The sequence below is a fragment of the Hippocampus comes genome, unplaced genomic scaffold, assembly GCF_001891065.2.
Source record: "Hippocampus comes isolate QL1 unplaced genomic scaffold, H_comes_QL1_v1.1 scaffold76, whole genome shotgun sequence".
NCBI lineage: Eukaryota > Metazoa > Chordata > Actinopteri > Syngnathiformes > Syngnathidae > Hippocampus > Hippocampus comes.
This window is the reverse complement of record NW_017805277.1, coordinates 3820188-3835992: the sequence shown is the minus strand read 5'-3', so window position 1 is coordinate 3835992 and position 15805 is coordinate 3820188. Positions and strand designations below refer to the sequence as shown.

The window sequence follows — 15805 nt, the reverse complement described above, 5'->3', positions numbered from 1 at the left end:
GGTTTGAATTATCTGCTTCACTTTGAGTTGTAGGAATTTTGAGCAAAGTCGTTCATATTTTTTGGTACAGGCATACACAATATTTAACCCCATTTAATAATTTGTAAATCCAGAGGAGCTTTGCACTGCAGTGACGAATGGTCATACTGTTGCCATCATAAACACTCATTAATTTTAACAGTTTAACATTTTAACAGTTTAACATTGTTCACCTGCAAAAATATTGTAATAAATTCTTTGCAAATTTAACAGAATACTGCTCATTTAGGTATGATGTGCAACAGAAGCGGCATTCATTTGTCGTCTGGATGTGGATGGAATTTTCACACCACAAATGATCACAAGATTTGCTGCCCATGCATGTTTTTAAAAAATTATGATATAGTTGCTGGAGAGATTGGTAAAGTCACTAAATATGGAGTGGCAAAGCTAAGTTGGCAACGCTGCATATGCACTGGCTTGTTCCTTCCCAGTCGTCATGGTTACAAAAGTTGTAATGTGATAAAATCGCACGTAAAATCCGCACCAATACACACTGTGATGTGTGGATTAAATGGCATTTTTGGTCCTTTGTGTATGTTGACAAAAAGAATGTCAGAGACCTTTTATTAACTTGAGTGTTTTAAATGTGCCCCCAAAAAAATACATGTGACTTCTTTAACTGTCATACACATTAAGTTGAAAAAAGTCACCAAGGGTGTGTGTTAAAACTTCAAATCAATAAAGCATGTAATCACGCGTGACTTTGTGGAGTGGGTGAGGAACAAGGACTCGAACACCTCAGTGAAAAATTACTGCGTGTATCGGTCTCTTCACTAAATGCAATGTGGTTTGTTTTCACTTTAGCCAGGACAGAGAGAGACAAGTGCCACTTGGCATTTTGGTATACCTTGCTAAAGTGGTTGCACTGATGGAGTTATTATTCCAAATGCTCATTTCACTGGAGTCTCATGTGACATCGACATTAACGGCAGTTTGACCCTCAGATGCAGACCAACTTTTGGTGAAAAAGCAAATTTTACACCTCTCGAGGCATTCAACTTGTGAGGCTGCCCTACAACAGCATTGAAAGGCATGAAGCCTTAATGGTTTCCCTATCGGGACACTCTCAGCTTGATACTGTCTGGCTTTTTCCTCCATGTGGTTCAATTTCTGTGTTTGGATGGTGTCAGATCGGCGGGGGTTGGGATGTCTGTTTGTGTGCATGTGGACAGGCATCCGAAAAAGTGGCAGCTGCTTGCAATTTCTCCACCTCAGTTGGGGGAAGGTAGACGCTTCCACAGTTAGACATCAACAAACTCTGCCAGTCCCATCTGCCCACACTTAGTCACTCTTGACAGATTTTACACAAAACACACAGACTACTCACTTGGAGGAGTTTCTCGTCTCTGTGAGTATTGAATTGCTCACTTCTTGTATTATTTACAACAGGGATGCTGTGGTCGCAGTGGACCGCTATACTGGCAGGGAATCTGACGAGTTTCAGCCTCAGAAACGCTCCAAGCTATATGGGATCACCACAGCCTACGCCCAATGTCCTTCAGGTAAAAGTAATGATTGCAATATGGATTAATGTTGACATTTATTCTGTCCAATGTTAAGTGACCATACTTCGTTTCCTGCTCAGTGTCACCTTACGATTTCTGTCCTTCTCAAAAGCCATTCTTAGAAAGGATCTGACCTTTGTACTTTTATGGGTTTTCCACAAGTCAGGCCTTTAATCTATCCTTCAATGAATCCCGCTTTTTTTTTTTTTTTTTTTATGAGCACTGCGCCTTCTTTGACACATTCCAAAATTGCTTTATGACCATAAAAAAGTGTAGCTTGTCTCTTTGACCTCAACGCAAGATAATGTGTGCATCCATCACTGAGTGAGAATATGACTGAACACATAACAGCCTTAGGCCTCATCCTCCCTTCTAGATAAGGCTGCATGCGTGAAGCCGGGGAATGTGCAGACCAGTGGGAGGGCTTTCAACATCTGCTGTTAGCTATGTGTTTTCTGTAAGCGTGTATATGTCTGCAAAACAAACTACGAAGAGGCTGTTTCCTGTCGCTCCCTGCTATGCAAGTTTAAAAGGGCCCTCCTACATCTATTTATTTCATTGGGACCGTGCACATTAATCAACAGAGGAATAAACAGTGTAAATTCACTGGACTTAGCATTAATACTAAGATTCAGCCTTTTTCAGTTAGTTTTCTATATGCTTCCATCTCCAGGACAAAACTACTGTGCAGTGAACAACGGCGGCTGTACACACCTCTGCCTAGCAACACCTAACGGTCGCTCCTGCAAGTGTCCTGACAGCGCAGTTGGCGTGGGCTGTGTGGAAAGAGACAGCGAATATTGAGACGTGGCAGCTAATTAGGAGCCACTCGGCGTTACTGGGTTGTAACTGCTGAAAATGCCACTGAGGTGAATTTACTGTGCCTTTTATTCCTCATTGCTATTATTATCTGCATTTTTACATTATAAAATCCCAACAGAATTGTAAATATGAACACTATTATTTTGACATTTTTTTCCTGAGTGCACATAAACTGAGAATACAACTCAAAAGTATTAGTAATTTAATGTGAAATACGTTAGAGTAACACATGACACCATCTCCTGTTGGTTGTGCCTTGTTTGTATTCGTATTGTTAGAAATGACTGAAGACCCTGTACAAGCGTTGTGGGATGAGTTTACATGGTGGGCAGCAAAAAAATAAAAAGGTTTTTCTAACAGGTTCGTTTGCCTTGTCCGTCCGTGTCTTTAGTGTCAAGACAGTGACCTCTTGTGTTTAGTAGGGTACATTACAACAACAATCGTTGGGCGAATCATAAAGTACAATTAGAGCGGTCACAATTAGTTTTCTTTGTGTTTTTGTCATGATGTACAACTCAACTATATTGTACTATAACTAATTATGTAATATACAGTACAGTATACGTGTTGTGCCCCTCTCATGAAGCCACATGCTTATTAAACTATACATATGACGCTCTAGACCCGGGCTGCCCAAGTCTGGTCCTCAAGTGTCCAGCTCATCAGCAAACTTTGCAGAAGCCTGTTTGATAACGTGACTGATCATTTGAATCGGGTGTGTTGGAGGAGGGAAACGTGTAAAACAGAATGGAGAGAGGCTCTCGAGGACTGAACTTGGGCACCCCGCTCGACACTATAAATAAAGGTTAGGAAAATTCGTCTTTGAGATGAAATTCAAAATTCACTATAACCTAAACTTTTGAATGCACATATTCAAGGGTTTTTTTTTTGCACATTCTGCTGTTCTCGAACCAAAAAAAAAGAATTCACAACAGTATTTTTTCGTGCAGTTTCCAAGGACGGCTCTCTGTATCTGTTACAAACTACAAATGACGCTCTGTGACACTCTAAACCAGGGGTGTCAAACTCATTTCACATGGTGGGCCACATACGGCCTCGGTAGATGTCAAGTGGGCCGGACCATTAAAATGATACAATACTTTGCGGTAAATAACCAAAACAATATGTCTTTCCTTTGTTTTGGTATAAAGAAGCACAAGAACATTAGGAAAATGTTGAAATTTAATGACCATATCTTTTACAAAACATTTCATGAAGCACCTTACATTTCCTTCGACAAATGTGCAATTTACTTTTATCATTCACATATATGCATTGCAACTGATCCCACTGATTGTACAAACTTTAACAAGTAATTGGTATTGAAAAATATAGTAATGCACTTTAAGATTAAACAAGAGTCATAAAGAAAGCAAGTTTTAAAGCATTTACACGTGCATATAAAATCTAAATGTAATCCCTGCCTACACCTTACAAACTAAGGAGAGTGCTATTAAATGTGTAAATGTGAGAGTGCTATTGATAGCGTCTGCTGTCATGGGTCTGTCTCAGTGACAGACTGAGGCTGCTGTTGTCTTCTTCTCTGATCAAAACAGTGTCCCCTTGCGGATACTCAATGAATTGCACCTGATTAAAAATATTAATTCTGTGTCTTTAATGCATTTTTTTCACTTTTACATTATCCTGCGGGCCTGATTGAACCTACTTGCGGGCCGGTTCCGGCCCGCGGGCCGTATGTTTGACACCTCTGCTCTAAACTCAGTGGCTACTTCCCTCTAAGAACATCCCGTTTGAAGCCTCACAATAGCGAGGTACAGTCGATCAGTTGTTCAGCGTTGTTGTCTTGGTCTCATGACAAAATGTAACAGGAAGATGATGAGGATTATTTTAATACCAATTCTAATTAGTTTAAATAATCTGTTGTGAATTTTGCTGTTGTTTAAACAGTTGGGCACTCAAAATTTTAGAGAAAGTTCATCTATAAAGGTCATCGTGCATTTAGGTTCTTCCTGAAATTTGATCCGAAAACCCAATACTGTACCCAACTTTTTGTGAGCGGTGCGTCGGCAAAGCATATAAATTTATAAAGCACAGATTTTAAACAGACCTTGTGTTGGATATTATTTGCACGTTCTGATTTAACAATTTACAGAGTACACGAATGCACCATATTACAGCACGACTTGATTTATTTGGGAATTAATTTTGCGTCACCCAATGAGACACAACAACAGAGACTTTACGATTTACTAGATTCCCCTGAATTTTGTCTCGAGCGATAATCACCAATAAGACTATTAAAGGCGTCCAGGTCCTTCAAGCATAGACCATCCATCTATCCATTTTCCACCGCTTATCCGGGGTCTGCTCGTATCGGCTTTCGGAGGGAAGCCCAGACTTCCCTCTCCCCAGCCACTTCTTCGAGCTCTTCCTGGCGGAAGTTGTCTTTTAGTGTACACTGTATCGTCAAGCATAGACGTACTATAATATTTCATTATCATGTTATCATTTTACTACAGTATATAGTACAGTTGTTTGGTTTCATTCAAATTACCCGGTGATTGTTTCTGATATTCAATAGATCGTTGAACATTTTAAAACATCATTATGACCTGAGTAGTTATGGTTCCCCAAGAGCATTGTTTCATAAAATCATAAAATACATTATGTGAAATAATAAGACATGAGGATAAGGCGTGTTAGCTATACATTGCCCGCCGTCATGCCGTCATGCGGGGAAGTTTTGCCTCGCAGTACTAAACAGGGTATCAGTGTGTGATGCTAGCAGTACAGTAGCTTGCTTTAATGATCGGAGGAAAAAAGCAATATGTGGAAACAATGTCATCCTATTTCGAATTTGACATGATGCATGAAGATAGGACATCCGAACTCTGTTGGTATTTCCGTGAAGGCAAATAATTCGCGACCCAGATTTAACGCTACACGAACTGTGTTGACAGCTGCCATACAAACAGTACGATGCCATTACCATTAGCATGCGGCTGTGCAGAATTATATTACCATGTATTTGGACGCGGGGTATTAGAAAGCACTGCTCATTATGCACAGCGGCTGTTACTTTAAATACAGTATATATTATGGTTGGACATAGAAGACTCAGTTTTTCCCATTCACCGTAGTTTGGCCAAGTGAGTGAGAACAGATTCGACCACTGTCACAAAAGAAATTTCAACTTAAACGTCATAAGTGAACGTGTTGAACACTTCTTCAAACAACATCTTTAGTTTGATCAAAATACCAGTTAGGTTGACATGTATTTCGTACCTATTTGAGATCTAATTGCAAAACATGGGTGGGAGGCGAGTTCCAAAAAGAGAAATAGTTTATTTTGAAAACATGACCAGAGCGGAAATCAGCTGCTATAATGTTTACAATTTATCACCAGCTCCTGTCACATATCAGCTAGCCCAGCTAGCTACCCAGTTCGCTAGTTTAAACCTTCATATCGGTGTTGTTTTGTTCATGATCCAGTGTGTAGCAAGTTGCCGATCCAGATACAAACGCGTCTACCTGCTGTGCTGTGAATACCTTTGTCAGCTAGGCCTAAGTAACTAAGCGTCATGTGGTACCTCTGCAGATGCTGAATGAAAAAGTGGGGGTGAAAAGGCAGCGCAGTGAAGCATGAATATGCTATGAACGACTCGAGAGATCATTTGGGGATTCGGTCGCCGCTAGTCGAAGAACTTTGGAAGAACTGGGAATGTTCGTTTCATCACTCCTGGTTTCCTCAGCACCTTGATTGGGGTTTTACCCGCAGGGGTGGATGATATGGCCAGTCCAGGGCAAAGCAACTTGTCCTATGCGTGGGAAAAGTACATGGACTGTCGGCTTCAAGGAGCGGATCTGCAGGTAGCGCTGCACAGTGCACCACACTCAACTCATCTAGAATAGAACAGTCTCTTAAATTGTGACGCTTTCTTTGCATTTGAGTACTCTTAGCCTGGGCAAGTTTCCTGGAGTAAATCTTCCTAACATTGTGGTGATGCGTATCGCTGTGGGGCACATGAGATTATTTAGTTTACTTTGCAAGCATATTCCGTTTACCGAAGACCATTTAAATATCCATTTAATTTCGGATCTTGTATGGTTGATTATGATTGCAGAATTTCCTCATGTATTTGCAGTTACACTGATTACTTAAAACTCACATTTTCTACAAGAAGGCAGGTTTTAAACATATTGAAACATTGTATGTCATTGTCACATAAGTTTTAGAACACAGTAGACTTGGATTTAGTACAACACGCATGAATGAGAAAGCATCCATCCATTTTGAGCACATATGCTCATTTGGATCGGTGGTAAGAAGATGCAACCTCTCCCACAAAACCCACGTCAGACATTTCCTATTGCTTACAGTCGTAATTTGTGAGACTTCCGAGAATGCTGCTTGTTTGTTGCCCTTCGCATACAGTGGTATCCCAGAAGTTGTACAGTTTTACAATTTCCTGCATGTGTTTTTACTTTTCGGTGTGTGTGTGTGTGTGTGTGTGTGTGTGTGTGTGTGTTTTCTATTGCCAACACTATATATCCTAAATATTTGATTCTTCAATAAAGCATTCAGCTCTGTCCCACTACTTTTGTCCAATGTGCCTGGTCACTCGAGCTTAACAATTATGGAAATAATAATCATCCAAATTATTTTGATAGAAATTGAAATCACAGTGAATAAAATGACAAGACAGGATGAGAGTTGAAACCATTTTGGACCTATTAGACCTTCTTCCATAATCTCTCAGAAAAGGCTCCACAGCTGTGTCTCGATCTTTCTGGCATCCATTAAATAGTTCAACTGAAAATCCAGTCTTCTGGAAGTCACTATTTGCATTTAAAGATCAAAGAACCAGGCATAGGTTCCCTTAGAACTTTTCATTGCTCTACAGAAGTTCATCTTCTGTTCTGGTGTAACAAGAACAGATGTTACAACCGCATTGCGTCTCACCTTTGGATTGCTTCATTTGTATAATTCGTCATGAAATTGAAGACTCGGAAAATGTGTTTACAGTGGTTCACTTATACATTTTACTGTTAAGAATGTTTCTTCAATGAACATTACTGAAAAAAAACATACTTCTTCTACCATCGCAAATGGTACAACGGTTTTGATTTTTATCGACTAATTAATAATTAATAATTCGGGTTTACTTGTCAGGGTGATTTTTTTTCATGCCATATTTTCAATCAGAGAGAACTAGTTTACAAAAGCACCTTTAGTGTTGCCAAGTTAACGCTTTGGCAGTAGCGACTTTACCAAATGCTCTCGTGATTATTTAAAAAATAAAAATAAAAAGTTAATTCCCGTCCAGAAATGAACACCATGAGCGGAATCGTTTTCATATTGTTGTCTAGATAACAATTAAGGTTATCTAGGTGTCTAGTATTTTGGTGTCTATTAGGGGAAGGTCAAACAAATGGCATTATTGAATATTAAAGAATGTTAGCAGGATAATTTGAGTCAATGGAATATGGACAAAATATCACGAATAATTGCTATTATGGATAATAACAGAACGACACATTGGTAATGACAACATACATTATCATTTTCCTGATGAGAAAAGGGAGGGTTTGGGAGAGGTGTACGGGGTAAGCGGATGATCAACGTAGCATCTATTTTGGGCACAGGATAGACCGCAATACTTCCATTCCCATTATTTTCAAATGGGAAACGATAGACTTGAAATACAAACATAGGAATTCAACTAGTGTCCCGGAAGAGATTGTGTCAGACCGCAGAGGCAGAGCCTTTGCCTTTCCTGCCATGCTCATTTTTAATGACGTCTTGTGATGCGGCAACTCTCTCCGAAAATCCTCCATTCCTGTTTTTTGTTTGAAGCAATTGTGTTCTTCCCAATTTGCCGTCTGCTTTCCGAGCAATTTTACATAACAGCATTCAGTGCACCATTATTTGTCCTAGTTCACTGTTATTAGGAGTAGAAAACAAAGTATGGAGACATTTGTTTTAAAGGGTTTCATTCTGCGACGTTGGCATTTTATTTGCGCTGTTTCATTTTTGTGATGTAGATGTGAAAGTAGGCATCTTAACTGACTACATGCTGACTTCCTCTCTGTTTCCCAATGTGGCTTTCATTCCCAGCTTCGACAAAAGCAGAAGAGGCATTAAAAAGATGTTTTTTTGGTACCATATAATCATAGGGGAAGCTGCAATGAGTCTTGTTGGTAGACCACAACAAGGTTGTGAATTTGATGTTGGCACCCACAATCCCTTTCACAATGCATTCACTGGACATTGACACTCTGGTAACAAACTATTGTTTTAGCCGCGGGGTTTGCAGATTCAGGGTTCTCCTGTAAAGAGTGTGTTCTTCAGTGTAAGGAAGTTTCAAATAATGTGTTCCTCAGAGAGGAAGGCTGCTTTACATGCCCACATCTCGCTGCGTTTTGATTCGGAGACTCGTTTAGTGAGATCTTTCTCTGGCCAGTGGCCAGGAATGAGAATGTGTTCCATTGCAAGCAGATTGCCAAATTTCATTTGACCTCAGAAGGCTGTTTCAAAAGACCAAAGGAAAGCATTTGAAGCGCCTGATTTTCAGTCATACTTGGGGATTAAAGCTGTTCTCTGCTCGCTCTACCTCAAAAATTGTTTCATGAGCTGGTGCGGTAACCTTTTTTTTTTGTACTAAAATAGATGATATCCACATTGCAGATCATCATTTGTTGGTAAATATTACGGTACATGCAGTCAGTCTCAATTCACATATAACCATACATTTTGTTTGACTGTGTGAGCTCAAGGCACTCATTTGAAATAAATATGTATTAGTTATTAATCAAAAAGCATTTGGGGGGGGGGACCATCTTTGTCACTAAGATCTTATTCATGGAAGAATTTTTTTTTTTGCCCTCACAACAGTCTCTCTGTAAATAGCATTATTTTATAAGGAGAAAACAGAATTTGCACTGTTGTTGACCTGTTATGGAAATATACTGTCAAACTTTTAGAACTCAAACACAGTGAATTCATGGTGGATGTTTTGATCTTTGTTTTTGTCTGGTTTTGAAATTATTTTCCAAATTAATTCTAATGAAATTTGAATTATTAGTTCCAAGAGTTGCCATGATATGAACAGTCACGTCATTGTTATTTACAAGGGCAAAGAGGAAAACAAAAATTGTACAAACAAGATGAAAGTAAAAGTACATGTTTTTATCCAGTAATTTCAGTTCATCATTATTTTGGAATACAATTTGTCGCCTGACAATTGGATATATACATTCTAACGAGCCCCAGAAACCAACAAATGACTTTGAACTATACAGTATAATACAATACAAATACTGACAACGTTTTGCTGCCTTTTTGTTCGGGTTCTGAATTACAGTTCCAATTTTTGTCAAATGTACTTTTGTGAACTTCCATTGTTTGACAACCAAACTGTTTGAGTCGCATGAGTCTGTCGCATTAATTTGTCACCAGATGGATTGGTCTCGAATGATGGAAAACATGTAAGGTTCATTTCGTACCAGTTCCTTGACCAAGGCGCTCACACTTGATGCGGACTTGGTGAAACCTAGTGCTGCAGTCTACACATGAAAAACCTGAAGTCAGACTGTGACCATTCTTGTGATCATCACACTCCATCAATTAAAAGTTGTTTGTCATGGTTTGACTGTGATCCTTTTTAGTTGGTTCTTTGTGACACTGTTTACAGAATCTTAGTAACATCCCTTGCTTCCTCCGGCTCGACCACAGGACTTTTTTCACATCTGCTTTCATTGTTCCTCACACAGTTTAAACCAGAGCTCCTACTTGCTGCTCCAAACAACCACCTGAAGTGTTGAATAATTCATCACGTTGTTGTGTTGAGGCAGATTCAAATTACAGTTGAGTCTCTGTTTTGTTTTGTTTTTTCCACCTGGGAGTATGTTGTTATGACTCGTGCTAACAACACAGTGTAAGATAAGGACTACTACTATTCAATAATTCTTAATTGATCAATTTGGCAACCCGGTTTGTCAACTTGAAGCTTTTAGCCAGCAGATATGATTCTGTGCAGAGGTAAAGTGATCGCGGTCTTGATCTTTGGTTACTGGCAGGCAGCAGCTGACCACAGCCCTCTCCACAGTTGATCTGCAGTACACTTGTTTATCAAATGGTGTGACTGTACTCTACTTAAACATTTGCGGTTTATGATGTGTACTCATGCAGAGAAGCCTGTTATAAAACATAATGACCCCTCCCCAAAAAATCTCTCTTTTTCTGAAGCAGACATTTTCATTTCCTGGACGGCGTTTGACCGTAAGATAAGGGACAAACATGCTTTATTAAAGTAACCCCTTGACATTTTACCTCGGTGCACTCATCTGTGACTCATAGCTTGTAAGGAAATCGAGAACGTTAGGTGCTCCTCATGACGCTCATCACCCAAATGTCAAATTAGATCAGTAGGGATGTCAAACTGGAAGAATGAGGAAAAAACCCCCAAAAACAAACATTACATAACTTGCACTCCTTCATCCCCTCTCACGAGGAAAGGATCACATCCCTCTCGGCCCCTCACTGCAATGTTGTATACCGACTGCTTCATAGGAGAGTCTGGAGCGAGCAGCCTGAGTGACTCAGCCACCAGACTCCCATGACTTGGCCTCCCGTGACCACCCGTGTAAAGACTCGGGTCACAGCAGTGGATGCCCAGCAATGCATAACTTAATCCAAAGAATTATTTGAAGCAGATTGTACTGTAGAATATTATTTCTGTATATTCTGGTGGTGTTTTCTCATGAAAAATGTTTGCCCAAACATACGCATTTAATAATATAAAAAGTGTATTCTGGTACTTACTGTGCCAGCTAGAATCTTCCAGTAAGTCATTAATTCAAATGAGACAGTATACATTTTGATTATTTTCAAAAGTTGTTTCACTTGAAGATTTCCCAAGATGTATGAACACTTTTGGTAAATGTTGTTATCCAATCATCCCTGCTGGCTGGTGCACAGAGCATTGTACAATTGGATTAAAGCCATCAGAGAGCGGTGGGGGGAGGGGAAGAAACCCCTGCCTGGAAATTGGTGTTACCTTCCACCACTCGTTTTCCTTTTCCTATTAGAAGAACATGGCCACAACTATTGCACTGATGATAGATTTAGTGCACAAGTGCAGTAACACTGTAGGGATTATTTATTCACTTGATGACACTTTTGAAAACCTGTAATGCAGTATTTCCTGTCAGCCCTGTCTGTGCACAAGGTAGGCCAGCCCCCTGGTGCATTGACCCCATCCCAGCTAACCGCGCCACCGCCATTGCATGAAGCGGTCTCACCTGCTGCCCCGCCTTGAGGCTGACGAGCGTAGTCTTCATCCTCATCTTCATTATTTGGCACTCGAGATTCAGGCATATTTAACTTGGCAAACACAAAGACAAATATTCTTTAAATCTCACTCAGAATGCCAAATAACATAATCATGACTTGCCTTTACAGTTGCCATACAGGAAGGAAGTTGACACAGATTCCTTTGCAGAAATAAGTCTCACAAATACTGTATGTCCCGCTTACTTCTAAACAAGACACCGTTGTACAAAGTAGGACGATTTTTTTCTTGAAACGGTTCTTTGTTTTGTCAATGACTGGCTGTATTGTCACCTCACATTTGTGTGACAAAACTTCCTGGAACCAGCCCATTGAGGAGTCCGAGGAGACATGACATGTTCAGACGTAGTTGATGTGCTGTCATCACTGCAGCACGTGGTTGGTTTTCTTACAAGCAACAGCTGTCAATCAGAGGAGCAGCGCAATACAATTAGCAATGGCACGTGTCATTTCTTTCCCCGAAAGGTGCAATCTATAAAACTATATTCCAAATGACAAATTTTTGGACTGAGATAATTTTCTAGAGCCAAACAGGTACAATGTTCCCAACATGCAAAAGCCAAACGTGAAGTGTGCAGAAGCAGTGCCTTTCAACCCAGGGATGAGCCAAACATACAGTGTAAATTGTGAAATATATTTAACACATCATGCAAAAAAATAACAAATAAATAAAAAACGTGCAGCTGGGAATGAGGAAAAACAACTGACACACATCAATACCTTGTAATAACGCTTTGAGGTTTGATGGTTCTAATAAATTCAAGATATAAAAAAAGCGCATTTATTAAATACAGACAAAAAGTAAATACAATTTCAAGAGATAAGTATCCTTTTATTTTTCATTGTACGACGTCACGTACTATCACAACAGTTGCAGGTTGACTACGAAGCGAACTAAATTTCCCACAGCACTGATTGAACAAGCAATGTCATGTGATCATCTGCAGCCAGTGATGGCCAAGCAGGCATGTCATAACTAATTAACATGTTGAGTCGCGTGTGTCTTACCCTCCATGGCAGAGGCTCCGTCGAACCCCTGAGACCGACTCACCGAACCCCTGGGGTTCGATCGAACCCCAGGTTAAGAATCACTGGTCTAAGTGAACCGAATTATTTACTGTGGCATTTTTTTTGTTTGTTTGTTTACATCACAAAACCCTGGTATTTGAACAATGCTGTGTAGACTTTTTACAGTCACTGAAAATAATGAACAGTGCGATTTGGTGTACAGTAGTTTAAAGGGAATAGAATTGTTTTGACTCATGATGCCTTGCAGATTTCTTATCTATGTGTGTGTATGTGTGTGTGTATGTGTGTGTGTGTGTGTGTGTGTGTGTGTGTGTGTGTGTGTGTGTGTGTGTGTGTGTGTGTCTCATTAGGTCAGCCTCCAGAGTCTAGAGAATTTCCTCTGTCTCTTCCACTATGTGCAACATCACCCTCATCACACCAAAGATGCCCTGAAATTCTGGTAGGTGCCATTTTTAGCCCCTGCCTACAAGGGTATGTGTACTTTGCAATAAATGAAGGAAGGGCTTTTTTTCCCATGATGATCATTTTGTAATTGTATGCAATTAAACAGAGTTTGAGTCACTGGGAGGTTGGGTATCAGTACACTGTGGAAGTGCAGCAATTCAGTGTGTCACAGATCAAAATCAAAAGCCTTAGTTAAAGAGATTTGGAGCACAATTCTAAAGTTCATGAATCAAAAGCTAGTCTGAAAAGTTTAACGCTGCTTAACACAGCTGGCTATTCACTTCTGTTTGAGCTCCACTGTAAATTGAGAAACGTTAACAGTTGTCCAAGTTCCTGACATGATGTGCAGCAAATGAAATTTCCATCGTGAATGAGGGAGCGAGGGACATTTTGGAATTCAAGTGCTTCTGAAGTTTTGGTTTCTTTCAGAGATTTGATATGTTTGTGTAAGAGAAATTTGTGCTTGTTAAACATGCTGAAAAGCTGCGGGCAATTGGACTCGGCAACATAAGCCACAACAATGAACTCGTCCAAACTCTTGAGATGTGAGAGCCGGATCAAAACTGTCCCCCTTGCCATTCTTGTAGTTGAGAGTGCTGTTGAATTACACTGCATGTTTGCATGTATGCAGAGGTTGTCCTATTTTTCTGATCTAGCTCAGCTAATGCAAATAATGTAGTGCAGACATTGTAAACTACCACAAACCATTAAAAAAAAAACAACAAAAAAACATCATCAGTCAAGAATAAGTATTGAAATGTTGAGTTCTGGATTGTTATCTTTTAAAGACAGAAATTGAAAAGTAACGTGTAATGTATGCTTCTTTGCAAAGAAACAGATAAATACTGTCAGCTATGTGTGCTCTCGATGACACCGAATAAGCAAAGCTCCTTATCTACTGTATATGTTGACAAACTGATTGAATTGCAACTGCATTTCTGATCAGCAAATATGTAGAATAATGACTAAATTGTGGTCCAAAACCCTCTCACCTTGTAGATTATGCAAAAGTAAAAGCATGGCAATATAAAGCTTGCCACCGTCATAGCTGTACCGGAGAATACAAATGCAGTTTTTGTGAATGACAGTTCTATTATTCAGAGGTCCTCTGCGGGTCATTGCAGGCTCTTCAGTATTCCCAAGGCCAGTCCCCTTGCCATGTGACATCACATGCTTTCATGTGATACGCTGATCTGCTGCGAATCTGGAATGCTTCCATTTGAAATTCCAATTTAATGGAATTTGCTCGGCAGAACAGAAAATTCAGTCAGTCGCCGTGCGAGAAGGTATGCCGATACAGCCAGCAATCGAGCTGCAGTCGAGCTTGGAATATACACAAGATGACTGGTAGGAAACTGTCTTTCCCAATAACATTTGATATGGCAAGAAAATGTGTGCGCGAAAAGAGCAAAATATTAGCTCCATTGTTATAAATATGATTGTTGTGTCTGTGATGGTCAATCTTAGTACAGTACTATATTGTTGTTATGTATTTAAATATGTTTTAGTCGTATAAATAATAGGGGCAAAATGCCACTTTCTCTGCTTTGTAAATGGAATGTTGATTATGAACCTGGCATTGTTGGAACAACAGACTTTATACTGTTAGAGTAGCTAGAAATTAGTTCTGTTTCCCAACCACTCTAGTACTGTTGTAGAATAGGGAATACATGATGACCAAAAAAGTACCACTCAGCATGTGTTGGCTCAAAAGTTTAACACCACATTATTTTACAGTTGGCATAAACTACAATGTTTGACAGAAAATATGTTGTTTACTGTTTGTCCATTATAGGTGTGTGTTAACTCTTGGCAGTATGACATGGCAAGTCTGTTCCTGCTTCACGTTTCCCTTGAAACAACTCAGCTGCGACATTCTGATCAAAATGCCTGTGACTCTTGCTTATGAACAATTTTATGAACCGTTTCAAGGAAATTCCCATGTGGTGGATTATCATTCCGTTGATTCTCCCCTGCTTGAGTGTAACAAAGTCCCAGTCAGCTAACAATTTTACACATCTTGTACTGTGCCACTGTTACTCCCCACCATTTTGTGTAAACAAACATGGAACCCGAGTATGCCACTGAGGAGGCGCTTCAGGCAGTGACAATATAAAATCACTGTGTGAATAAAATGAACATAAATTAATCTTCTTCTGTATATTGCTTCTGTCAGACCTGTGATACACGATGGTGGTATCCACCTCAGCATTATGCCAGCAGCTCACAATACATGGCCACAACTTACATTTCACACACCCTACGAGGACTACAGCTGTAATCATTGAAAATGATTACAAGTCAACAAAAATACAGATTTTTGTTGACTTGCGAAGACTGTATATTCTGATGTCCAAATCAGACAGATAGACAATAGTTTGATGCTGGAAGTCTCTCTCTGTCTCTGTCTCCGTGTATGTGACAGAGACATATATACGTACAGTATATATGTATACATATATATGTGGAAAGAGAGGATGGTTTCCTGTGATATTATTTTTTTACATCACCAAACCCTGGCATTTGAACAAGGCTGTGTAGATGTTTTACAGTGACTGTACTTAAAAACAAAACAAAAAAATGATGTGTGTGTGTGTGTGTGTGTGTGTGTGTGTGTATGTGTGTGTGTGTGTGCGTGTGTGTGTGTGTG

General features: G+C 39.7%; 1 protein-coding gene across 7 annotated transcripts in view; it reads left to right on the top strand.

The window, feature by feature from the left end:
• The first annotated feature begins 5102 nt into the window (after positions 1-5102).
• The window catches only part of lyst (lysosomal trafficking regulator), a 45409-nt gene continuing 34706 nt past the window's right edge, over positions 5103-15805 (top strand). For 4 of the 7 annotated variants that reach the window (XM_019870560.1, XM_019870557.1, XM_019870561.1 and 1 more), the window contains exons 1-2: positions 5552-6200; positions 13062-13150. In XM_019870560.1, coding sequence (XP_019726119.1) covers positions 6120-6200; positions 13062-13150 — 170 coding nt within the window. In that variant the 5' untranslated portion in view covers positions 5552-6119. Of the gene's footprint in view, positions 5224-5551; positions 6201-11822; positions 11895-13061; positions 13151-15805 lie in introns of those variants that run through there. The other 3 variants (XM_019870556.1, XM_019870559.1, XM_019870562.1) reach the window with 3 other exon arrangements.